Here is a 26420-nt window from a genome sequence, read left to right on the forward strand (position 1 = left end):
TTGCTTATTGACGAATCCATGAAAGTGGGCTTAGACGATAAACCAAACCATTCATGCGCATATTAATTCCCATCATGCCCTGCGGAGAACTGTGCAGTTTCAACGACCTAACGCAAATTGTTCAGAAATTATGGCGATTTATTTCATACAATTCAATAATTGTCACCCTGTACGGCATGACACACAAACACTACTCATTCCCAACGATATGTGTACACATGTGCTGTATGTGTCATGTAAATTATTTGTAAACATTGTCTAAATCAGAACTTTCAATGTATAAACTGTGTGCTACCAAGTACTCTGTGGAGGCTTCAACCCGCTTCACGAACATACGCCCTCCAAAATAGGCATCGGACTATAAGGAAAGTAGAGCTTAGCTGATTGTAGGGCAGCATAGTTTACTTCAAATGGCAGCGCCACCGTAAACTGTACAATGCGAAAGTAAAAGCATGCGGTATGAACACTGCATTTGCTTCATCCACTCTTCAAGTCAACGCTCAATACAGTTACGATCTCGCGAGATTTAATTTCCATCATGCTTCTATTGTCAGTCATACCATACGAAATGTAATTCTAGCTCTAGTCTCAGTCTTACAAAACGACGCTTAAAACTGTCTGTACTTTGGGCACGTAACGAAATATACTACTTACTTCAGACTCGTGCTCGTTTCTTCATGAAACAATTGCTCTCCATAACTCAATCATTTGGACCTCTGGGTACACGGGCATTTATCTTCATATTAAAACAATACTATACCTACGGCATAGCTGTTTCCTCGCGCCTACGTACGTGATAGGTTTACGATTTTTCTTAACAGCCCACCGCACACGACTGAACGTTCTGCCAAAGCACTACCGCGCATTGAAGAAATCACTAGATAACTAATAAGCCAAAAACAACCTATGCAAGCATGCAGCGAAGAATTCGGTGTTACCAAACTAATATTATTCCTACCTTTCACACAAATTTCGGTTACCATAACAACTATGACTTGAATGATGCTTTCTCTTTGGTCAGTGGGCATCAAATATGTTATTTATGTATCTCAGTACATACACTCCGATCGTTTCGTTCTGTCGAACATCCTTTCAATAAATCTCATGTTTTCTTCATAAAATATGACCACGCCCACAGCTGAGGATATTTTTACAATTTACTCTGGTAGACATCACAAAAAAGAAATGTGTACTCTTAAACAAATACACGTTAAATCGCTTTGCCAGGTCAAACGTCCACATGAAGACTTGTGACTGAGTACTGCTGCTTCGGACATTTGGTATTCCATTTTTCTTTGAGTTTACTTACCCAGAGGGCCGAGGCGGTAGTTGATAGTAACGAGGACGACGCCGTGGTCCATTAGGTAGTCAGGCTCATACCATACGGCGGAACCGGCGAACCAGCCACCTCCGTGGATCCAGAACATCACAGGTAGCGGCTGCTTTGGATTCAGCTGTGGAAGTAAAACGTTAGCATCTGTAATCTCACTAATTTGCCGAAAGATTCCAAAAAACTTCATGCAACACCCAACAGGCTTTGCGCAAATAATATGACATTGATAATAGACGAACATATTCAGGTTTGAAAAGCAAGTGTCCTCTTCGCGATACGGAAATTAATTCTTCTAACCTCTCTTCCCGGTTGGGGGGGGGGGGGGGCTATTTGTATTTGGAAGGCCGACATGTAAGAGATCCTTCACATAGAACTTTAAGATTGTCCGAAAGAAGTATTAATGTTTCTGTTGACAACAGTAATATGCACCCTATAGCAACAGTCCAGGAATACACTCTTTGATATTCCAACTGTGTAGGGGTAAAAAAAGACAGCGAAAGATTATGTACAACTCGTACTGAGCAGCTTTGAGGATAAAAGAAATTTGTGGCGTAACGTGACTAAAAGAAATGATCGGTTGGTAGGACACATTCTGAGGCATAACCAATTTAGGACTGGAGAGAAGCGTGTAGAGGCTGGAGGGGTTGAAACCTGTAGAGGTAGAACAAGACATAAATACAGTAAGCATGTTCAAAAGGATGAAAGATGCAATTGTAAATCGGGGATGAAGACGCTAGCACAGGATAAATTAGCGTGGAGAGTTGCAACAAACCAGCCTTCCCATTGAAACTCACAACAACAATAACAGTTTATTTTATTTATTTATATAACCACATCTGATTATGGCTGCCAGACCCACTCTTACACTGAACCTGGGTTTTTCACATATAGTATGTTTCATATCATAGTTACCTCATAAATATCAATTTTACTCTAAGTCTCTAAAGTGACGATGTGAGTAAATAATACTAACTATGAACTAATAAAGTTAATAATGGCAGTACTTGGTACTATTGCTGTTGCTGCTACTAATAGTCTTAATAGTAATAATAATAAGAATAATAATGGCAATAATGAAAATAATGATTTTGGCAGATATAAAAAGACTTTGTGGATGAACAAATCAGATGTTGGAAATGAAATTTAAGGAGACTGCACAAGCTGAGAATACTGGGAAATGAGGAAGATCAGTTTGGAAAGAAGGATGTAACGAGCGCGTACAGGAACAATGGCGAACATTATTGTTGTTTTAATAGATATGTTATTAACTATTACACAGTTCGATAACAGTTCTCTCCAGAGACGGGTTCCTGCAACTGGAAATCGCTTTCAGAAAATGGGTGAACAATGCAGTGCGACAGAAACGATTTTGCTCTGATGCGAATGGGCGTTTCCGCCATCATTGTTTACACAAGAGGGTTAAGCTCGACCAGAGATTTGGGGAACAGTGTACATTGATAAGACAATGGAGAAGCCAGAGGGTGTGGAAACCTCTGCTCTTGTCTGCACACAGACAGGATAGCTGTGCATGTTGTTGTTGTTGTTATGGTCTTCAGTCCTGAGACTGGTTTGATGCAGCGCTCCATGCTATTCTATCCTGTGCAAGCTTCTTCATCTCCCAGTACCTACTGCAACCTACATCCTTCTGAATCTGCTTGGTGTATCCATCTCTTGGTCTCCCTCTACGATTTTTACCCTCCACACTGCCCTCCAAAACTAAATTGGTGATCCCTTGATGCCTCAGAACATGTCCTACCAACTGATCCCTTCTTCTGGTCAAGTTGTGCCATAAACTTCTCTGCTCCCCAATCCTATTCAATACTTCCTCATTAGTTATGCGATCTACTCATCTAATCTTCAGCATTCTTCTGTACCACCACATTTCGAAAGCTTCTATTCTCTTCTTCTCCAAATTATTTATCGTCAATGTTTCACTTCCATACATGGCTACACTAACTTTCAGAAATGATTTCCTGACACTTAAATCTATACTCGATGTTAACAAATTTCTCTTCTTCAGAAACGCTTTCCTTGCCATTGCCAGTCTACATTTTATATCCTCTCTACTTCGAACATCATCAGTTATTTTCCTCTCCAAATAGCGAAACTCCTTTACTACTTTAAGTGTCTCATTTCCTAATCTCACCATCGCCCGACTTAATTCGACTACATTCAATTATCCTCGTTTTGCTTTTGTTGATGTTCATCTTATATACTCCTCTCAAAACACTGTCCATTCCATTAAACTGCTCTTCCAAGTCCTTTGCTGTCTCTGACAGAATTACAATGTCATCGGCGAACCTCGAAGTTTTTATTTCTTCTCCATGAATTTTAATACCTACTCCGATTTTTTCTTTTGTTTCCTTTACTGCTTGCTCAATATACAGATTGAATAACATCGATGAGAGGCTACAAACCTGTCTCTTTCCCTTCCCAACCACTGCATCCCTTTCGTGTCCCTCGACTGTTATAACTGCCATCTGGTTTCTGTACAAGTTGTACATAGCCTTTCGCTCCCTGTATTTTACCCTGCCACCTTTAGAATTTGAAAGAGGGTATTCCAGTCAACATTGTCAAAAGCTTTCTCTAAGTCTACAAATGCTAGAAACGTAGGTTTGCCTTTCCTTAATCTTTCTTCTAAGATAAGTCGTAAGGTCAGTATAGCCTCACGTGTTCCAGTATTTCTACGGAATCCAATCGGATCTTCCCCGACGTCGGCTTCTACTAGTTTTTCCATTCGTCTGTAAAGAATTCGTGTTAGTATTTGACAGCTGTGGATTATTAAACTGATAATTCGGTAATTTTCACATCTGTCAACACCTGCTTTCTTTGTGATTTGAATTATTATATTATTCTTAAAGTTTGAGGGTATTTCGCCTGTTTCATACATCTTGCTCACCAGATGGTAGAGTTTTGTCAGGACTGGCTCTCGCAAGGAGGTCAGTAGTTCCAATGGTATGTTGTCTACTCCGGGGGCCTTGTTTCGACTCAGGTCTTTCAGTGCTCTGTCAAACTCTTCACGCAGTATCGTATCTCCCATCTCATCTTCATCTACATCCTCTTCCATTTCCATAATATTGTCCTCAAGTACATAGCCCTTGTATAGACCCTCTATTTACTACTTCCACCTTTCTGCTTTTTCCTCTTTGCTTAGAACCGGGTTTCCATGTGAGCTCTTGATATTCATACAAGTGGGTCTCTTATCTCCAAAGGTCTCTTTAATTTTCCTGTAGGCAGTATCTATCTTACCCCTAGTGAGATAAGCCTCTACATCCTTACATTTGTCCTCTAGCCATCGCTGCTTCGCCGTTTTGCACTTCCTGTCGATCTCATTTTTGAGACGTTTGTATTCCTTTTTGTCTGCTTCATTTATTGCATTTTTATATTTTCTCCTTTCATCAATTAAATTCAATATTTCTTCTCTTACCCAAGGATTTCTACTAGCTCTAGTGTTTTTACCTACTTGATCCTCTGCTGCCTTCACCACTTTATCCCTCAAAGCTACTCATTCTTCTTCTACTGTATTTCTTTCCTCCATTCCTGTCAATTGTTCCCTTATGCTCTCCCTGAAACTCTGCACAACCTCTGGTTCTTTCAGTTTGTCCAGGTCCCATCTCCTTAAATTCCCACCTTTTTGTAGTTTCTTCAGTTTTAATCTACAGGTCATAACCAATAGATTGTGATCAGAGTCCACATCTGCCCCTGGAAATGTCTTACTATTTAAAACCGGGTTCCTAAATCTGTGTATTACCATTATATAATCTATCTGATACCTTTTAGTATCTCCAGGGTTCTTCCATGTATACAAGCTTCTTTCATCATTCGTAAACCAAGTGTTAGCTATGATTAAGTTGTGCTCTGTGCAAAATTCTACCGAGCGGCTTCCTCTTTCATTTCCTAGCTCCAATCCATATCCACCGTCGGCCGCGGTGGTCTCGCGGTTCTAGGCGCGCGGTCCGGAACCGTGCGACTGCTACGGTCGCAGGTTCGAATCCTGCCTCGGGCATCGATGTGTGTGATGTCGTTAGGTTAGTTAGGTTTAAGTAGTTCTAAGTTCTAGCGGACTAATGACCACAGCAGTTGAGTCCCATAGTGCTCAGAGCCATTTGAACCATATCCACGTACTACATTTTCTCCTCTCCCTTTTTCTACACTCGAATTCCAGTCACCCATGACTATTAAATTTTCATCTCCCTGCCCTATCTGAATAATTTCTTTTATTTCATCATACATTTCTTCAATTTCCTCGTCATCTGCAGAGCTAGTTGGCATATAAACTTGTACTACTGTAGTAGGTGTGGGCTTTGTATCTATCTTGGCCACAATAAGGCGTTCACTATGCTGTTTGTAGTAGCTGACCCGCATTCCTATTTTCCTATTCATTATTAAACCTACTCCTGCATTGCCCCTATTTGAATTTGTGTTTATAGCCCTGTATTCACCTGACCAAAAGTCTTGTTCCTCCTACCACCGAACTTCACTAATTCCCACTATATCTAACTTTAACGTATCCATTTCCCTTGATAAATTTTCTAACTTACCTGCCCGATTAAGGGATCAGACATTCCACGCTCCGATCCGTACATCAACAGTTTTCTTTCTCCTCATAACAACATCCTCTTGAGTAGTCGCCGCCCTGAAATCCGAATGGGGGACTATTTTACCTCCGGAATATTTTACCCAAGAGGACACCATCGTCCTTTAATCATACAGTAAAGCTGCATGCCCTCGGGAAAAATTACGGCCGTAGTTTCCCCTTGTTTCCCTGCCGTTCGCAGTACCAGTACAGCAAGGCCGTTTTGGTTATTGTTACAAGGCCAGATAATCATCCAGACTGTTGCCCTTGCAACTACTGAAAAGGCTGCTGCCCCTCTTCAGGAACCACACGTTTGTCTTTCCTCTCAACAGATACCCCTCCGTTGTGGTTGCACCTACGGTACGGCTATCTGTATCACAGAGACACGCAAGCCTCCCCACCCACAGCAAGGTCCATGGTTCATAGGGGGGGGGGGGGGGGAGCTGTGCATATGACGGTGAAATATGATCGAATTACAGATATAACGAACACAGCCATTCTCAACAGTTCCAGGGGTGCCTTAAGCTTTCCTTTGAAATGACTTGCAGGATAACTTGGTGAAGTCAATAATTGTAAGTATAAGTGATTGTTGTTGTTGTTGTTGTTGTGGTCTTCAGTCCAGAGACTGGTCTGATGCAGCTATCCATGCTATTCTATCCTGTGCAAGGCTCTTCCTCTCCCAGTACCTACTGCAGCCTACATCCTTCTGAATCTGCTCAGTGTATTTATCTCTTGGTCTCCCTCTACGATTTTTACCCTCCAAGCTGCCCTCCAGTACTAAATTGGTAATCCCTTGATGCATCAGAACATGTCCTACCAACGATTCCTCCATCTAGTCAAGTTGTGCCACGAACTCCTCTTCTCCTCAGTTTTATTCAATACCTCCTCATTAGTTACGTGATTTACCCATCTAATCTTCAGCATTCTTCTGTACCACCACATTTCGAAAGCTTCTATTCTCTTCTTGTCTAAACTATTTATCGTCCATGTTTCTCTTCCATACATGGCTACACGCCATACAAATACTTTCAGAAACGACGTCCTGACGTCAATACTCGATGTTAACAAATCTCTATTCTTCAGAAACGCTTTCCTTGCCATTGTCAGTCTACATTTTATATCCTCTCCACTTCGACCATCATCAGTTCTTTTGCTCCCCAAATAGCGAAACTCCTTTACTACTTTAAGTGTCTCATTTCCTAATCTCACCATCGCCCGACTTAATTCGACTACATTCAATTATCCTCGTTTTGCTTTTGTTGATGTTCATCTTATATACTCCTCTCAAAACACTGTCCATTCCATTAAACTGCTCTTCCAAGTCCTTTGCTGTCTCTGACAGAATTACAATGTCATCGGCGAACCTCGAAGTTTTTATTTCTTCTCCATGAATTTTACTACCTACTCCGAATTTTTCTCTCGTTTCCTTTACTGCTTGCTCAATATACAGATTGAATAACATCGATGAGAGGCTACAAACCTGTCTCTTTCCCTTCCCAGCCACTGCTTCCCTTTCATGTCCCTCGACTCTAATAATTGCCATCTGCTTTCGGTACAAGTTATAAATAGCCTTTCGCTCCCTGCATTTTACCCCTGCTACCTTCAGAATTTGAGAGTCTTCCAGTCAACATTGTCAAAAGCTTTCTCTAAGTCTACAAAGGCTAGAAACGTAGGTTTGCATTTCCTTAATCTATTTTCTAAGATACGTCGTAGGGTCAGACTTGCGTCACGTGTTACAATGTTTCTACGGAATCCAAACTGATCTTCCCCGAGGTCGGTTTCTACCAGTTTTTCCATTCCTCTGTAAATAATTCGTGTTAGTATTTTGCAGCTGTGACTTATTAAACTGAAAGTTCGTTAATTTTCACATCTGTCAACACCTGTTTTCTTTGGGATTCTTGAAGTGTGAGGGTATTTCTCCCGTCTCATACATTTTGCTCACCAGATGCTAGAGTTTTCTTAGACCTGGCTCTCCCAAGGCTGTCAGTAGTTCTAATGGAATGTTGTCTACTCCCAGGGTCTTGTTTCGACTTAGGTCCTTCAGTGCTCTGTGAAACTCTTGATGCAGTATCATATCTCCTATTTCCTCTTCATCTACCTCCTCTTCCATTTCCATAATACTGTCCTCAAGTACATAGCCCTTGTATAGACCCTCTATATACTACTTCCACCTTTCTGCTTTTCCCTCTTTGCTTAGAACCGGGTTTCCATCTGAGCTCTTGATATTCATACAAGTGGGTCTCTTATCTCCAAAGGTCTCTTTAATTTTCCTGTAGGCAGTATCTATCTTACCCATAGTGAGATAAGCGTCTACACCCTTACATTTGTCCTCTAGCCATCCCAGCTAAGTCATTTTGCACTTTCTATCGATCTCATTTTTGAGACGTTTGTTTTCCTTTTTGCCTTCTTCACTTGTTGCATTTTTGTATTTTCTACTTTCATCAATTAAATTCAGTGTCTCTTCTGTTACCCTAGGATTTCTACTAGCCCTCGTCTTTTTACCTACTTGATCCTCTGCTGCCTTCACTATTTCATCTCTCAAAGCTACCCATTCTTCTTCTACTGTATTTCTTCCCCCCATTCCTGTCAATTATTCCCTTATTCTCTCCCTGAAACTCTGTACAACCTCTGGTTCTTTCAGTTTATCCAGGTCCCATCTACTTAAATTCCCACATCTTTGTAGTTTCTTCAGTTTTAATCTACAGTCCATAACCAACAGATTGTGGTCAGAGTCCAAATCTGTTCCTGGAAATGTCTTACAATTTAAAATCTGGTTCCTAAATCTCTGTCTTACCATTATATAATCTATGTGAAACCTTTTAGTATCTCCAGGGTTCTTCCATGTATACAACTTTCTTTCATGAACCTTGAAACAAGTGTTAGCTATGATTAAGTTATGCTCTGTGCAAAATTCTGCCAGGCGGCTTCCTCTTTCATTTGTTAGCCCCAATCCACATTCACCTACTACGTTTCCTTCTCCTCCTCTTTTCTACTGTCGAATTCCAGTCACCCATGACTTAAATTTTCATCTCCCTTCACTACCTGAATAATTTCTTTTATTTTATCATAAATTTCATGAACTTCATCATCTGCAGAGCTAGTTGGCATATAAACTTGTACTACTGTAGTAGGCGTGGGCTTCGTGCCTATCTTGGACACAGTAATGTGTTTACTATGCTGTTTGTAGTAGCTTACCTGCACTCCTATTTTACCTCCTTGTTTTCAGCCGTTCGTTGTACCAAAACAGCAAGGCCGTTTCGGTTAGTGTTACGGGTCCAGATCAGTCAATCATCCAGATTGTTGCCCCTGCAACTACCGAAAAGGCTGCTGCCCCTCTTCAGGAACCACACGTTTGTCTGGCCTCTCAACAGATATACCTCCGTTGTGGTTGCACCTACGGTACGGCTATTTGTACCGTTGAGGCACGCAAGCCTCCCCATCAACGGCAATGTCCATGGTTCATGGGGGGGGGGGGAGGGTGTAAGTGATTATACTAGTTTAGAAAGCTCTTCCTTCTTGACCTGAAAAATAAACTTGTAAGTGATTATACAAGTTTATTTTTCAGGTCGAGAAGGAAGAGCTTTTTATATTTCTGTAGGCAATGTGTAAAAAGGCATCAGTTGTTACGTGCGTGCTCAGACCAATAACCAATTTAGATTTTCATCTGTTATTACTCCCAGCGTCTTTGCTGAAGGAGAGAGGTATGTATTTTCCATTTAGGGTTACAGCTGGTTGGGAGTCCCGATATTTCGGGCTAATCATCATAGAATAACTAACCAGACAGCTTGGGTTTTGGATGGGTCGAACTGCAGCCCTATATCCCCTGCCCATTTTAATAGTGCTCAGAGATCGGTATTGAGAATCTCGTTAGCTGTTTTTAGGTTTATTGGCTTTGCACTTAGATACAGTTAGAGGCCGTCAGCGTACATGTGTGACAACTAGAGGTCATCAGCGTACATATGGTATAAGTCAGTATAGGACCGATCCTGGAGTATTCCTGATACTACCTGCCTCCATTGTGACTTTATAGTGGCGGACACGACGCATTTCTGGCGAGATGTCAGGCACGAGTGAAATTATTGCACTGCACTTGGTAAGAAGCTTAGGCTGATAATTTTGGCAAGAAAAATGTCGGAGTCGACAGCGTCAAAATTTTAGTCCGTACCAATTGTTCAAAGCGGCACCACCAATTTGAATCTAGTGATCACAATGGCACATTAAATTTTTTTATAGTCACAAAAATAGTAGGCATGTTTTTCTCAATCAGACAAGCATCTAGGGTTCTACAACGTGTTCGATTTCAGTTTCCGGAGGTGTTTGGTACACCAGCAACCATATCCATCATGCACCCATCATAGAAGATTGTAGTTTATGTGTTTATGTACTGCCACTTACACCGATTCTGACTCAAACGCTTTATTTCCGACGGTTGGTCTCTTATCTCAAAACATATTAGCAGCTTTCACCGTCCGCACCAGTTTGATCCCGAAGATTTTGGCACTATCTCGTGTGGAAATTAATAACACACACTCGAATCCGATGTTAATGTTTACAAGTCATTTTAACCATAGCATATACACTATTTTCCTCATTAGTTATGTTTCTATGTGCTGTCCAGCTGTGGTCAGTGAGTTATTGCACCTAAGACATTTGCGATTTGGTTTTTTGTGATACTATTGTTGGTACCACATTTAGGGCTATCTAAAAAAGTCCAGAATTAATTTTTGTTTTTCTCCTTTGTATTTTGTGTATACTGTATTTGTACTAGCGCATGTTTCCATCATGTGCATCGGCACACTAGACAGTTGAATATCTCGTTATGGGTTGTTGGTAGTGTGTTAGTCTCTAAATGCTTCGGTTAAATAACTTTTACGTGATTTTAAATGGTTTAACGCAGTGGAAAATGTACAGGGCCTGAGATTAGTCTGTGTTTATAGAAAGTGAATTGACCAAAAATGGCTAACAGGCCTGTGACTCCTGGAAATTTCTATATCACGGAGCCTTATAACGTGCAACATATGATCGGTGTCCCCCCTACTGGAGAGCTCTAGGTTAGCCTATCTCTGAACTGAAGGTGATGGTGTGAACTGGATGGATAGTTGTATCCTTAACCATTCTGGCAACAGGTTCGAAAGGCTGTCCACTGTTAGCAAAACATCAGAGCTCCAATGGGGTGCCCCATCCGTAGTGACAGAGGCCGATTTGCAAGCCTGGAAAATTACTGAGAGTGGATGTGTTGGTCACTGGAAACACCTAAGTCTCGTATCACATATCAGTAAAGACCGACCCGAGAAAGTATGCCCAGTACAGTGCGTCTCCGTGGAAGAAGAGTATACAGCTCTATAGAGATGGTCATATCAGCATTGTGAGTGAGCTGAGAAGGCGTGCACGAATGTATATGCTAACACTCAACGACCAGATAGACAGGCAGTAATAGAGACCGCGCCTAGGGTCCACTCGATGGTGTGTATTAGATTAATATAAAAATGAATTTAGGAATGACGATTCGCTTAAGATTTATTGATCTGCAGAATGTATACAATACGATAAGAAAGTTGTGGTTAGCAACTCAAAATTTTGGTATCGACCACAGTTACGTCCAGACGATGACACTTGTATGGGGCTTGTTACAGTATGGTAACAGTAGGTAAAAAAATTCCCGCGAATTGTAACTAAGGGTCTAAGACCCCGACGTTGTTTAAAGTATACGTAGAAGAAGTTTTGAAAAATGGAAGGGAAATGTCGTGGAACAGGAATAGAGTAATACAACAAGTACGGGAAACATCACGCATCGCCGATGACAGGTCCTGATAGCGCAGACAAAGACGACTCAAGTTACATGTTCAGGAAACGACAAGAAGAATTCTCAAAATGGGGATTAAAAATAAATAGATAAAGATGGAATACATGGTATCCGGTAAACATGGAAGAAACGACATGGATGTACGATTCTGCAAAATAAAATTGTGTGCATATTTAAAAACTTCGGCGCAGCTCTTACAAAAATGAAAGAACACGCACATAAAAATGAACGAGGAAAAAAGAATGGCCAACTGAACTCCTTGCTATGGAGAAACAAAATTACGAGCACAAACAATACAAAGGTCTTGTTGTACAAGTTATTCATAGATGATATCATTAAATAAGGTGCTGAATACGGTAGGTGCTAAAAAAAGGAGAAAAATCTGACGATGTGCCTTGAGATGAATTTTTGGCGAATTATGCATTTGAAGCGAGCGGTCGCATAACAATTTCGGCTACCCGTGCCCTCTTAGGTATAGACCCAACTTCAGAAATGGTGCAAATGGCTCCAAGCGGTATGGGACTTAACGTCTGAGGCCATCAGTCCCCTAGACTTAGTACTACTTAAACCTAACTAACCTAAGGACATCACACACATCCATGCCCGAGGCAGGATTCGAACCTGCGACCGTAGCGGTCGCGCCGTTCCGGACTGAAGCCCCTAGAACCGCTCGGACACAGCTGCGGCCACCCAAACTTCCATATGTCATCGTCCATGTGTCATTAACCTCCATTCGGATAGTTACTTTAGATTCACGTACATCTGATCAAAAGTCGATAGCCTACAATCGGCGGATAAATACGATATCGTAGTGCCTGTGTTTGTAAAAATATGATGCAGTGTTCTTTCGAACACGCGTGCACTTTCAAAGTAGCTGACACTGCGGCGGCTGCAGTCGATATTAAATACAGGAATTGTATTTGCAGTTGCGAAATATGGGCAACATCCGATTGTCGCACAGAATAACAGCATCGGAAATTTCAGCCCGGCTGGACACGAACCGGGATTTCCCGCTTGTCGCGAGCGATCACCTTAACACTTCGGTTATCGGAGACGATTCACGACCAGACCTGATTTAGGAGTACGTATGCGTGCAGTTATGGATCGACTGTTAAGTCTCGCTCCTGAGTGCACCGGCAAGGTAGATGCAGCACTTACTGCTTATGCGACAGCTCTGGTAGCGTTGCGTCAAAACATTAAATTTTTCTAGTTAGTCAATCGACCAAAACTGCATGTGTGTAGGGTCCAGGATCAAGTTACTCATTCGGATAATCATGTTACTGATTTCAGACAGCTAAAAGTGAGCATGGAAAACACCATCTTAAGCCATGTGTTGCTTACCCAACTTCAAAATTGCAGTTGTGTTGAGTGTTCTGCGCTTAGATGACATGGTGGGGGTGAGTGAAGAGCGCACTTCGGCTATTATTGAGTTAGCACAACTTAGTGGGTCTGGAAGGGGTACGAGCCGAAAATGGACCCGCCATCGTATCTTTCACCAATTGTCCATTTGCTTCATGGGATAGCCGAACTTTCCGTTGAACAGGTTGCGCAGTCTGAGTTTATCTTATGGTTTACTGCGTGGTTTGAGTGTCAGCCCGATATCTTGGGTACCTCAAGTGCTATTCTCCAGATATTGTATAACTCGTGGGTTGTTGAGCAGATAATTTTCTGAAATTTTCAGGGAATATATAGTTCCGCGTCTCGGATTATCCAGCTGAAAATATTTTCAGGGAAGTGATAGTTTCGCGACTTGAGAACACGGATTATCCTGCTGGAATCATCCTCCCGTATTTAAAGTGAAATTGAGCGCAAACTTTACTAGAGCGTGCAGTCCCCTGGTGAAACCTTGACAACACATATCGAAGAGATTTGCGGGACGGTTTCTGCGTTAGAGCTACAGGTCGCAGAGGGTGAAGTCGACAAGAATATATCAGAAGGCATGAAGAAAGATGATCGTTTACGAGTGATCTTATCACGGAACACCCCTATTTTTAAGGACTTAGAGGCCTTCGTTTCATTCATCAAAGGCATGTGGCTTGCTGATGAACAACGTGCGGTTTTAGAGAGTCTTGCCCATCTCCATAGATAAACCGAAAGGTACCTGTGATCACCATTCCGAGAGAGTCTAAGGCGGAGGTTTCTTTCTGGTGTGGCCATGGGCGATATTTTAGGTGCGAGTGTCCGGTAAAGTATGGGCCACGGCGGAACAGTGGACGCCATCAGAAACAGGCAATAGGGTATACCCCTGCGCCGCCGAGGCCGTGAGCACATATTAGAGTGATAAAAGGACAGATATTCCCCTAGATTTGTGCAGAGCCTAATCAGAAACCCGTATGCACCTTGTATGATTCCCCCCGTCTCCGTACTGGATTACAATTGTCTTCTCGAGTTTAGAGCAATTTGCAAGATGCCCTTAAATCTGAGATGTTAGGCTGTCAATGAATAAATGTTATCTCTGTTAGGTAAACTGCACAGGAAGCTTAGAATTCACGATTTCTCATGGCCCGTTAATTTGTGTGGCAACTTCGTTTGGGGTTTCACTTCATACAGTGGACTGGTCTGGTTCTTGATTAGCCTGATAGAGTTTTCTTTTGCAAATTCACCCTCCCTAGTGAGAGGGTAGTGTTAAGTTCTTGTGAAGGTTTTCTGGAGGTGCACAGTATTCAACTCGGCACTTGGATTTGAAGGTTAGTCACCAAAGGCCGGTAGAAACTGATCAACTTTTGGTATTTGTTTGTCATTTTCCTGATGCTCTTACTAGTAAATTAAGGGTTACCAACAAAATTTATAAGATCCGCCAAACGATGAGATGTTGGTGCGGTAAACTTTGTATAGGTTTTCGTTTCCAGGAAGAAGAAAAAGTGGTTCAAATGGCTCTGAGCACTATGGGACTTAACTTCTGAGGTCATTGGTCCCCTAAAACTTAGAACTACTTAAACCTAAGTAACATAAGGACATCACACACATTCATGCCCGTGGCAGGATTCGAACCTGTGACCGTAGCAATCGCGCGGTTCCAGACTGCAGCGCCTAGAACCGCTCGGCCACCCCAGCCGGCAGGAAGAAGAGTTTACACGGATTAGTGAATGGCTTTCTCTGTGATGGGATGATTAGATCTTCAGCCTACTCATGTGGCTCCCCCATATTTCTTGTGCCTAAGGGGTTAGGGGCTATAGCGTGATAAATAAAAAGAGTAGTTCTGGAATTCTTTCATTTTCTCGACCTCCATAATATTTTTATTTGGTTTTGTGTGTGGGGGTGTTTATTGACTGCGCTTGACAACCACCGATCTTATTACCAGATGCCGTTGGCTGAAGATTCTAAACAAGTTACTGCCTATTGTACAAACTGGAATCTGTATTCAGAATGAGATTTTCACTCTGCAGCGGAGTGTGCACTGATATGAAACTTCCTGGCAGATTAAAACTGTGTTCCCGACCGAGACTCGAACTCGGGACCTTTGCCTTTCGCGGGCAAGTGCTCTACCATCTTTTTTTTTATTATTATCAGATTGACTTGGTATATTTCACGAGAATTCAGACAACCATAGTCAAATCATCATTTAATATTAGCTGCAAAAAGAAAATCAACAAATTAGTTGAAACACAAATAAAACATTACTTCTGAAGGGGAAGACCAACCCGTTATCCCACCCGTATGAATTTGGGTGTATATATATATATATATACATGCAAAAGAGAAAAAAAAATTACGAAAAAATACAACAAGGGAGGGGACTCAAGCTCAGGGAAGAAACAAGAATCACAGGGGAACTTAACGGAACTTACTCAACACCTTGACGGTTAAACACAAGAAAAAGCATATTCGCAAAAAGCGTTCGGTATTGTGGTAACCGCTGCCATTTCCAATGCGCAGTTGACAAGTAATGGTGAAAAACGCGGGGATCTGGGTCATTACCGCCTTCAATGACGTAGTGGACATAGTAACCCAAGAGCCAGACAATCGTGTTCGTTTTCGTCTGAGGAAAATAAGAGATGTCCGGATGTAAGAAGATGTCGTCTGGGAATGCGGTTTCAGGCCCTCTAGTAAGAAAAGCTAATTGACGGCGGACCCAGAGCCAATGATCCCGTCCGCAAGCAACTAGCCTGTGAAGTAAGGTGTCAGTTTGATGACATTCCTCACACCGATCAGTCGGACGAAGGCCAATACGAAAAAGACGATCACCAGTAGGTATCAGACGGTAAATGACCTTATACCACGTTGAAACAGTCTCCATCGGCAAAATGGGAAGACTAAGATGAGACCAGACCGTTTTCCATGACGTTGACGGGGAAGCAAGTTCAACAGAAGAAGGGAAACATGCTGTACCCCAACGGATTTGTAGCATGTTGGTAGTAATATGCGTCATAGAAAGTATATCAGCACCCAGAACACGGACAAGTACAAAGTATTCACGAATGTGCCGCAATTTAGGATTAATCCGTCCAACATCAACAGGAGGGGTCAGACTGGCCGGCCGGAGGCGGGAAAGTAAACGAGAGGTGACTGAATGCGGAGCCCGCGTACAGGTTAAAACATTGCGGCGGGCAAATAAGATGGACGTCTTCACTTTGATATCTGAAAGACCCAATCCTCCAAGCTTCCGAGGCCTGGCCACAACTTCATACCGGGCACGGAAGACATGGCGGCGCCACAGAAATCGACTAGACAGCTGTTTCAGCCTGCGGGCCATCATCGCGGGAAGCGGGAAGACCAGCGCAACGTAGTATATTTTACTGAAGACATAGGTCTCTAAAACCCGTGCCTTGTGAAGGAGGCTAAGGGAACTGCGGTCATGTTCAAGGATCGCCCCGTGAACACGACTCGTAACCTCACGCCAATTTAGTGCCGCCATTTTGATCGGATTACGATCCACTATGATCCCCAAGGTCTTATGGCGATCGACAACCGTCACCCAAGGAATGACGACATGATCAAAGCCTCTCAACGGCAGGAACGTGCATTTGCGATCATTAATGCGAGCACCAGCAAGACCACAAAATGAATCCAAGGTATCCTTAAGCCGCGGTATGTCCTCGGCATGTCGTACTAAAACCATGACGTCATCGGCGTATGCACGGACTGCAAAAATTTCCCCCAATATATTCCAGCCACGTAATTGCATGGTGAGATGGCGAAGTAAGGTCTCTAAGGATAGAACAAAAAGTGACATGGATAAGGGGCTTCCCTGGGGTAACCCCCGTCTGATCGATATCCGGGGGTAGGGTGACCGTTCACAATCACCGAGACACTGATACCGGTAAAAAGATTAGTTAAGACTTGTCGAGCATCATTATTAAAGCCGACAGCGGTGAGCACTCTCGATAAAAAATCATGGCTGACGCGATCGAACGCTTTTTGGAAATCAAGAAAAAGCAAAGCCCCTGGGATATTAGCGGCAGCCGCCACCGAGATTACATCGCGACATTTGAGAACGGAAGTCAGTATCGTGCGACCAGGCACACAGCTTTGGTGGGCGGCAATAATGGTATCGAGCAGCTTAGAGAGACGGATATTAATTGCTCGAGTGACAAGTTTATAATCAAAGTTAAGGAGAGTAATACGACGGAGGGAATCAATTGCAGGTCGACCTGTGGATTTCGGGAGGAGGACCATTCTGCCTTCCTGAAAAGGAGCAGGAAGTGAGACTCCCCGCATCACTTCATTTACCATTGACGTTAAGGTGTCACCAATGAGCGGCCAAAATTGAACATAAAACTCCTTAGGAATACCATCTAATCCAGGCGACTTGCGGGACTGCGATCCTGCAACAACATCATATATGTCATCCTTCTGAAAGGGACGCAGAAAGGCGTCGTTTAATTGAGGAGTGACGACGCGAGGCAGCAAGGAGGTAAAGTCGTCAAGAGAGGTTTCCGCCGGGACATGAGTATCGTACAGATCAGTAAAATAGGTGTAAACGAAGTCAGAAATGTCACGGTGAGAGGTGAACACGCGGCCGTCAGCGGTTGTGAGGGAGGCAAGGCACCCACGTTTCCGGCGCGACCGTAAACGGACTAGATGGTAGAGTGACGTCAGTTCCTCTTGTAGAAGGGAACGTGGTTGAGACCTCGTCCGCAGGCCCTCCATTTGAATGCGTTTGAGCTGCAGCAATTTGGCTTTGATGCGCTGTATATCAGTAACCCGTAGGGGAGCATGCGTAGCACTATCGTACAGTTGACGTAAGACAGAATAGTAAAATTCTTGCGTTCGTCGATCTTCTGCCACCTTCGCAGCCCCAAAACGCATGAGAGCCCTACGGATGTGTGGTTTTACATACAGTGTCCACCGTGCCACGATAGACGGGTACCGGTCCATAGTACGAGAACAACGAGTCCAAATGTCTTCCAGGACGATACCAAGGGAGGTATCTTGCAAATACGCGATATTGAGCATCCAAGGAGGACGAAACAATTTTACCGGTTGTCGCTCGTAATTAAACGTAACGGCTACAGCGCAATGATCAGTAAAACAGGCTGGTATCACATCAACAGCCAGAAGTTGCCCACACAAGGAATCGGAAAGGTAAAAGCGATCGAGGCGACTGCTAGACGTGGGAGTAAAGTAGGTATGTCGCACAACTGTAGGATAGCGAGAAACCCACACGTCACGCAGGTGCAAGGAGCGCACAAGGTCGTCGAGTTCTTTACTGAAATTAAAATTAGGAGACTGATCTACCGGCCGTAGAACACAATTGAAGTCCGCACCTAAAATTATCTTTGTCGGGGATTTACGAAGCAGGTAAATGACTTCTTCTTTATAGAAACTCGAACGTGCGGTAGTACAACCCGAACCAGAAGGGGCATAAAGAAGGAGTAAACTGAGATCATAAAACGTGCACCCGATCCCCCTTCCACTGTCGAGTACTTCGAAATTCATAAACGGAATGCCTTCTCTATAAAACAAGGCAGTGCCCGTAGAAAGTTCGGAAGCGACATTAAAAAACGTCGAGAACCCAGGAATGGAAAACTGGTCGAATAGAACTTCCTGTAAAAAAACAACATCTGCCCCAGACTGATAGATAAACTGTCGCAAAGCGGCGAGCCGAAGCTCAGAACATATTCTGTTAATATTCAGAGTAAGAAATGTATATGCTTGCATGGAACTTCAACCCAGAAAGAAGAACAAAGATCGGTAGAGAGCCGTCAGCTGACGGAGCAACATACAAGTAATCATACCAGAAACAAGCGCTGAACCACAGAGAGAAAAACTACGAAACAGAACCCTCATCTTCCCACTGCTTTATCTTCGGCCGTGACGCGGCTCTCTGTGGCTGTTTACGGATTCGACTGCGGCTCCGCGGTGCCGACGCTGCAGCGTTCGGCTGCGTGGGAGCATCATGTAGACATTCGGTGTCATTGCGGGAGAGAGGCCTCTACATCCCACTCGTCCGCAGACATGGGTTCACGGTGGGACAGTTGGTGAATAACAACGGGATCCACTGGCTCTGGAGAATCAATCAGTTGTTTGATGGGAGGAGGCTGTGACCCAGAGGGGGCGACAGAAATTCCAGAAGGGGGATGCGAAACAGAGTCAATAGGAGAAGTGTCAGAGAGAACCGGAGAAGACACGTGGCAACCAGAAGCAGGTTCCGTCACGGGCGTCTCCGAAGAGGCTGCCGCGGCAGCAGGAACAACGTCAGATAAGGTGTCAGGGAGCTTCTGCAAAGGCATGATAGCACCTGTGGCGTCCTCATCCACGATTTCCGACTGAGAAAGAGAGTCCTTTACCGGAGGCCCATCGGAAGGGCGAGCCAATAAGGAAGATTCATCAGCCGCATCATCGTGTGTTCGCCGACGCTTGTTGTGAGAAATCAGCGCGGGCACATCGGATTTAAGGGCAGCAACATCCCTACGCAAGGACAACGGGGGAAAATCACGGCCGTTGTCGGGCAACTGATCACTGCGTCCCTCAGTAACAGTGAGCGATTCAGTCCGAGAGCCGTGCGGGAGAAGATCAGCTAAAGTCAATTTTTTACGCTGTTCGTATGTAGGTTTTAATACCACCACACGCCGCGGACAATAAGTACGGAAATGACCAGTTTCATTACAATAATATGTTCCTTCCTGGCCACTGTACGTGATATGGACCCTATAACCACATACCTGTAGGTGAGAAGGAATAGGTTTTTTGACCACCATTTCCACCGACCGAATACCACTATATACCTGTAAGCGGTGCTGAGCAGACCAGCGTTCCTTTCGAATATGGCGTACGTCCCAATAAGGAAGCAAAACGGACTTCAGAAAACAGTCGTCAACCTCGGGCGGAAGCTTAAATACCCGAACATTCGTATATATCACTTCTGCATTTGCCAAGAGAACCATACTAGTGGAACCATCACGGTACGTAAAGGGTACCTGAGAACCATGACGAGAAAGTAGCCTATCAACCTGGAGCGGGTCAAGAAACTTAACAAAAAACACATATAATTCGCTGTCGAAATATGCGGTATGCACCTGATCAGTAGTGACCTTAACTGTATCGACTAACCAGTCATGTATCTCCAAAGAACCGGGCTGGACGTGACGCGTGGATTTGTCAAAGGTAAAACTGACTGTACCTGTACGCGGAACTTTCCTGGGAACCATGGTGGACATCACGGCGAGAGACGACGCCGCGACAGGAAGGGCCGCACGAACACCAAACACCAGCCGACAACCAGCGATGCGACGCGCACGGAGACCAACACGGCACTAAACTGACAGGAGGAAAACACGCTGCGCTAAGGTTGAGGCGGAACTAAGAGCACAACCTAGTCGCCCTACGCGCGAAGCGAGAATTCGATCTGAGCTACCGAAGCACGACACATGCCCGGTACTCACAGCTTCACTTCTGCCAGTAACTCGTCTCCTACCTTCCAAACCTTACAGAAGCTCTACTGCGAACCTTATAGAACTATCACTCCTGAAAGAAAGGATACTGCGGAGACATGGCTTAGCCACAGCCTGGGGGATGTTTCCAGAATGAGATTTTCACTCTGCAGCGGAGTGTGCGCTGATATTTGGAATATGTATGTGTGCAACTGGGTTTCTTTGATGTTGTTAGCCGGAGCTGCAGTCACACATCTTAGATACTGTGCTGGGTGATTTGAAGCTTAAGTCTCGCTTTAATTACGTGGATGGTGTTCTTTATAATTTCACACTTGTTGAGCAACTTCAGTATATGGATGAATCTTGCTTTATCTTATAGGAGCTGGGCTCACCATTATGCTATCTGAAATCACATTGGCTAGGGGGCAGATTTCTTTCTGGGACACCTGGTCTCAGCAGACGGTATGATCGACCAAGAGCGGACTCGGGATTTTTGAATATTTCCTTCTCTAAGAATGAGAGATGGGTGCCCAGGTCTACTGGAACAGCCAGTTTTCTTCGTAAATCCGCGCACAGCTTCGCCCGTTCGACAGCTCCTCTTAATAACTTGCGTAGAAAGGGCGAGGAATTTTAACTGTGATGAAAGTCATCAGGCCTTCTTTCAAGCCATTAATACGGATCTCAGCAAAGCTGCTATGCTGGCAATTCCCAATTTTGAGCTCTCATTCACTGTTTAAAACGATGTATCTAATTCTGGTGTTTCATCCATCCTCCTGCGAGAGCATCACTGTGAACCCTACCGAGTCACTTACTCACCGAAGAGACTATCCCCAAAGGAGATCAAGAACTTCATGTACGAGTGGGACGCTATAACAGTTATTTTCATCTAGGAAAAGTTCAAATTTTATCTAGAGCACAGGGAGCTTGTGTCAGTGAACGGTAACCAAGCCCTGAGCTGGGTCTTAGCAAGAGCGGAACCGATACAGAGCTACTAATTCAAATTCCGAAACAGTCTCTAAACGAGACGTGTTGTGCGTAACGGTGTGACTTAGCGTTAAAATTTGTACTGCATACGTTTTTCGAACAGTCAACTAACGCGTTGCTGTCTCCTACATATATTCCACACAAAGACCATAAAGGTACAAATAGACTTCAAGATCGTATGAACGAACAGGAAAGGTGGGGAGTCAGGAAGTACACCCCTCCCCCAAACACCCCATGTTGCACAACACAACGTGCCTTGAGATTTACAGACGTGGAGTTATCTACCATTCAACTTCTTTAATTCTGTTTTCACCACTCCTAACGTTGTGTATATTATTCCGCTTACACATGTTGACTACGCTCAACAGCCTCAATAGTAACTTTAACATATTCTCGTATTCTTCGCTTTCCTCTACGAGTTTTATACGCCATTGTTCCTCTTGTTTCGAGTTAAAATTTACTGAGCGCAATCGTCGATAACACATCATTTTCTCTGTTCAGTTTTCTCTACAATCGAACAGCATAAAATTGTGAATCTTCTACAATATTATTTTATTTAGATTTATTATCAGATATAATGATGGCCTTGCAAGCATTAATTTGAAGTAAGGATCTCTGTACCGGAAACAAAAGAGTCGAAAGTAATAAACGAAAACCGTTCTGATACCTCTGACAGCTGAATACATGTACCGGTTCTTGTGTTGTGAAGAGTGGAGGGTTGGTAACTTTCAGTGGTGGTAGTGCGGACAAAAACGAGAAAAAATGTCCAATAAACGTGCTCTCTAAATTGCGTACCTGAGGAGCTATGACCATTCGTTCATCTTCGCTAATGTGCAACACATCTCCATAGAGTCCGATGAACCCCACAGTTTGGTCCCATAAGACCTTAACACAAATTTCCAAAAATTTATGGCTGACAAACAAGGGACATAACGCAATAAGAGATGTATACCGTTGGAGGACGGCTTTAATGGGTCGAAAGAAGGACAGAGTTTGTGTTATCACACAATAATAAAAATAAAGTTCTGAGTTATGGTCCAAGCAACACAATCGAGACTATACTTTACCGCTGGTGTGAACACATTAAGGTAGAGACAGTCCTCAGTCCCAATCGGTGAAGGAGAGAAGGCTGAATTTTGTGGGCACACTGGCCCTGCCACTGTAGCATCACGAATGTGGACCCACGCATCTGGAGGCTGCGGACTCTGCAACAAAAAGAAACAGAAATTCGTACAGCCGCATTAGCTCATTCTGCTACCTGAATACATCAGTCGCCCTGAAAGCAAGACCAATCTACGAATCCTGGCGTCACAACTCTGGATTCGATGGTTTCTTGCTGGTAGTGCGAAACGGTTGTCTTGACCATGGAAAGGTATTATTTTTCTTTTGTTATGAGATTGATGGGCTTGTGACAGGTTTTACAGAAGTGAAAAAAAGCATGCAAACAGCTGCTTCATGGCGTTTATGACTAGTAAGTCCTGTTTTAATAAAAACTTGTAACTGGCTGACGTCTGAGTTTTAGCATCTGCCACTACATGTAGCTGCTTTTAGTTTTTCTCATAAGTCACATACTGTCATTATCGAAACCAGGTCAAGTCAAAACCTGTTGCAAGCGATTGGCTGTATCATACAAATCACAGTTTTAACAATAACCATTCTTACACTTATCACGACCGTAACTAAATGAAAGAACCTGTATCTGCTAGTACAGAGCTTACCAAAGTATGCTATGAATAATAAGCCGAATTACACCCGCATCCGAAGCTATATTATACAATCTTTCAATTCTTCTCCCCCCTTTCACCTCACAAGATGCGTACTTTTTGCCTTCTAGCCACCGACTGACTCATGCCACACAGGAGACTTGCAGTTCGACTGCCGTATCCACCTTTTCTATTCCCGCCTAGACAGTTCCGTTGTCGAGGGACTTGCCTCCAAGTTTTACTCGACTACAAACCTATTTTCACTATGCATGAACCAGTATTAGAATTAAAGTTTTAACTTTGACATTCTTTGACGGTATATTAGTTTCGAAATTACAGCCAAAGATCAATTACAATTACATAATTTATCATAAATAATGAATAAAACATTTACGTCGATGTTACACGAAAGAGCAAGGTGACACAGAAATCAAACTGATTAAAACCAGACAAAGAAGTTAGGTAAGAGCATTATAGACAATATCAGAAATATTGTTACACATGCCCCATGTTTCAGTGATGTTTCCTGCCGGGGATGCGCCCGTGAAACATCCACAACACCTCATTCCAAATTATTCATCTTACGTTTTCAAACAGTGCTCCTTTTTATTATGTTATGTTTTCGATCCAGACCCAAATCTGCACGTGGTGCAAATTCTAAGGTCTCTTCTACTGTTCTTTTACTTTTACTATTTAATAAAATTTCTTCTGGTGTGTGGTTGTGGTGGTAATAAATTCTGTATAGTTTACCTCTTTCCATATCTTCGAAATAAACTGAAACTTATTATCTGATAGCGTTGGTTTATGTTTTTCTACGGTATTTAAGTATTCTAACATCTTATTCGATAATGCTTCAGCGTTTGCCTTGTTGGTAGGGAAAAATTTTATAAATTTTGAAAACACTTCTAATATTATTTAAACATATGCAAAATTTCCAGAATTTTTAGGAAGGGGGCCGTATAATTACACGAACAGTGAGTCCAGTGTCTCTTCCGTTATGTTGTTTTGCAATGGATCTGAATTAATTCGGTTCCCTACCTTTGCTCATTGTCACATGTCACGTGACTTTATACTGTCAGTTACTTTCTTGGACATATCACTGCTTATTGCTATTATACATGAAAGCTTTCCTACATGTTTTTTGAATCTACAGTGTCATGATGCAAGAGGAAAGTAGTCTATCACCGCTGCCTCGAACTGAGATGGCGGACATAGTTTTCAATCCTCCCTATCCAGATTTTTTAGTTTATATAATACGCCTTAGAAACCTGGTAATATTTAGCAATTTGGGGATAACATGCACCATCAAAATTGACTCTCACTTATTTCGAAACTTTATCTTCATTTTGGTAATACCTCAACTTTTTACAACTCTGTTCTGTTTTACTTTTCCCATTCACATCTTTAATGAACCTCATTTGGAAAGTACCGTCTTCATTACTTTCTGTTATTACACAGTTTAGATCTTCCCGTAATCTAGATAAGGCATCTGCTACACAATTTTCAGTCCGTTTGATATAATAAGTTTCCTAAGCGAACCGGCAGTCTTTCAGTGTTTAATGGTCTGTATATAAAAATTATTTGATTTCCCCATAAATAATTCAGGAACTTTTTCGAAGCAAATATAATTTCCAAGGCTTCCTTTTTTGATATAGTGTAATTCCTTTCGAATTTAATTAACGTTCTACTTGCGAAAGCTATTGTTTTGTTACATGCTTCTTTTGGTATTTGGAAAATTTCAGGCTCGATTGCACATGCGCATATATCTGCATTCATGTGAAAGGGTTCCATTAATACTGGATGATGTAAAACATTAGTCCTCATTAATTCGATTTTTAATTTTTTTGAATTAATTCTGATTTTCTTAAGCCCCAATGGATCACCATTCTTTCCAAGTAGGTTGTTTTAATGGGAGCTGTTAAATGCTTGCCCCTTTGCAAATTTACGATTCCCATGTGCAAAGTCCAAGGAATGCTTTAAGATGATTTTTGTTATCAGTTGGAGGTCATTTTTCTGGGTCCTTTCCAGTCATAGAAGTGGTAATGATATGTCCCAGGAACTTTTTCAGTTTTAGTGGTATGCCCCTGCTTGCTGATGTAGTCTTGCCACTCTTCAGCGGCGATCAACAAGTTGTCTACAAATGTGTCAAGCTGCTGTGCTCTTGCCACTCTTCTGCTGCAATCAACAAGTTGTCGACAAATATGTCAATCTAGCACTTAGTTTCGGTTATAATACTGAATATAAAGCCCTATTAAATACCGAAACCCTGATAAATACCGAAACAGTTGTATTAAGACCAAAGGGACAAATTTTACTGCTAACACTTTTTAGCAAGTAAAAACGCGGTAAATTTGTGAGATTTTGCGTTCAGGGGAATCTGCCAGTACCCAACAGTTAAATCAATTCCTGTTAAGTCCCGGAAATTATGAAATTTTTTCAGAATCTAGTTAGTCTACGCCTCTTTGGACAATCTTATTTAAGGTTCGTGCATCAATCACACTCGTGCATCCCCATCTTTCTTATTCACAATAATGACAGGACTGTTATATTCGCTGTTGCTTCATTCATTCATTCCTCCCTTCCATTCAATCATTATATCTATTTCTGTCTGTACAGCTTATTTCTTAGACAAGAGAATCGAATTAGGTCTCAAAAAAAGGATCATTTGCCAAAGTTTCGATTCAGCACTCAAAGTCCTTAACTAGCCCAGGTTTGTATCAAAATACGTTCTGATTTCTTTCTAATAAGGTTAACAATTCAAATTTTATTCTATTGTAAGGTCCTGTAAGTTCTCAGTGATTTTTTAAAATCATCCTCTCTCCGTTTGTCATCAATTAAGCCAAAATACTCCATCACGACGATGCACGACAGCTATATAAACGTCGATTCCTGAAGTAACATTTTTGCGCAATTTACCGAGGCTTACTCCGTCTACACACAAAACGCTGACTTAGGCAACTTTTACACCAAGACAGTTACAGAACGTCTCACAAAACTAACGAAATTGCGAGATAGTGTCGCTTTCTATGTCCGGGTTTAAATACAGTAACTGATGTCATTTGTATTTCGTTGCACATTACTATCATTGATTACATACACATTTTGGTAATGACATACTATGGTTTGATTCATATTCAACATAATTTAGGAACTAAACACGTTCATCATTAACAACTGTTATCTAAAGGATTCATTCAAACCTTTGGCG

The 26420-nt window shown here is 42.6% G+C and overlaps 1 protein-coding gene across 1 annotated transcript in view; it reads right to left on the reverse strand.

Annotated features, from left to right (window-relative positions):
• The window catches only part of LOC126354365 (juvenile hormone esterase-like), a 103916-nt gene that overhangs the window by 44812 nt on the left and 32684 nt on the right, over window positions 1-26420 (reverse strand). Inside the window, exons 2-3 of the mRNA XM_050003949.1 lie at window positions 22577-22714; window positions 1310-1454 (exon numbers count right to left, since the gene is read on the reverse strand). Of these exons, the coding sequence (XP_049859906.1) occupies window positions 1310-1454; window positions 22577-22714 (283 nt within the window). The remainder of the gene's footprint in view (window positions 1-1309; window positions 1455-22576; window positions 22715-26420) is intronic.

The sequence above is a fragment of the Schistocerca gregaria genome, chromosome 3 (assembly GCF_023897955.1).
Source record: "Schistocerca gregaria isolate iqSchGreg1 chromosome 3, iqSchGreg1.2, whole genome shotgun sequence".
NCBI classification, from domain to species: domain Eukaryota; kingdom Metazoa; phylum Arthropoda; class Insecta; order Orthoptera; family Acrididae; genus Schistocerca; species Schistocerca gregaria.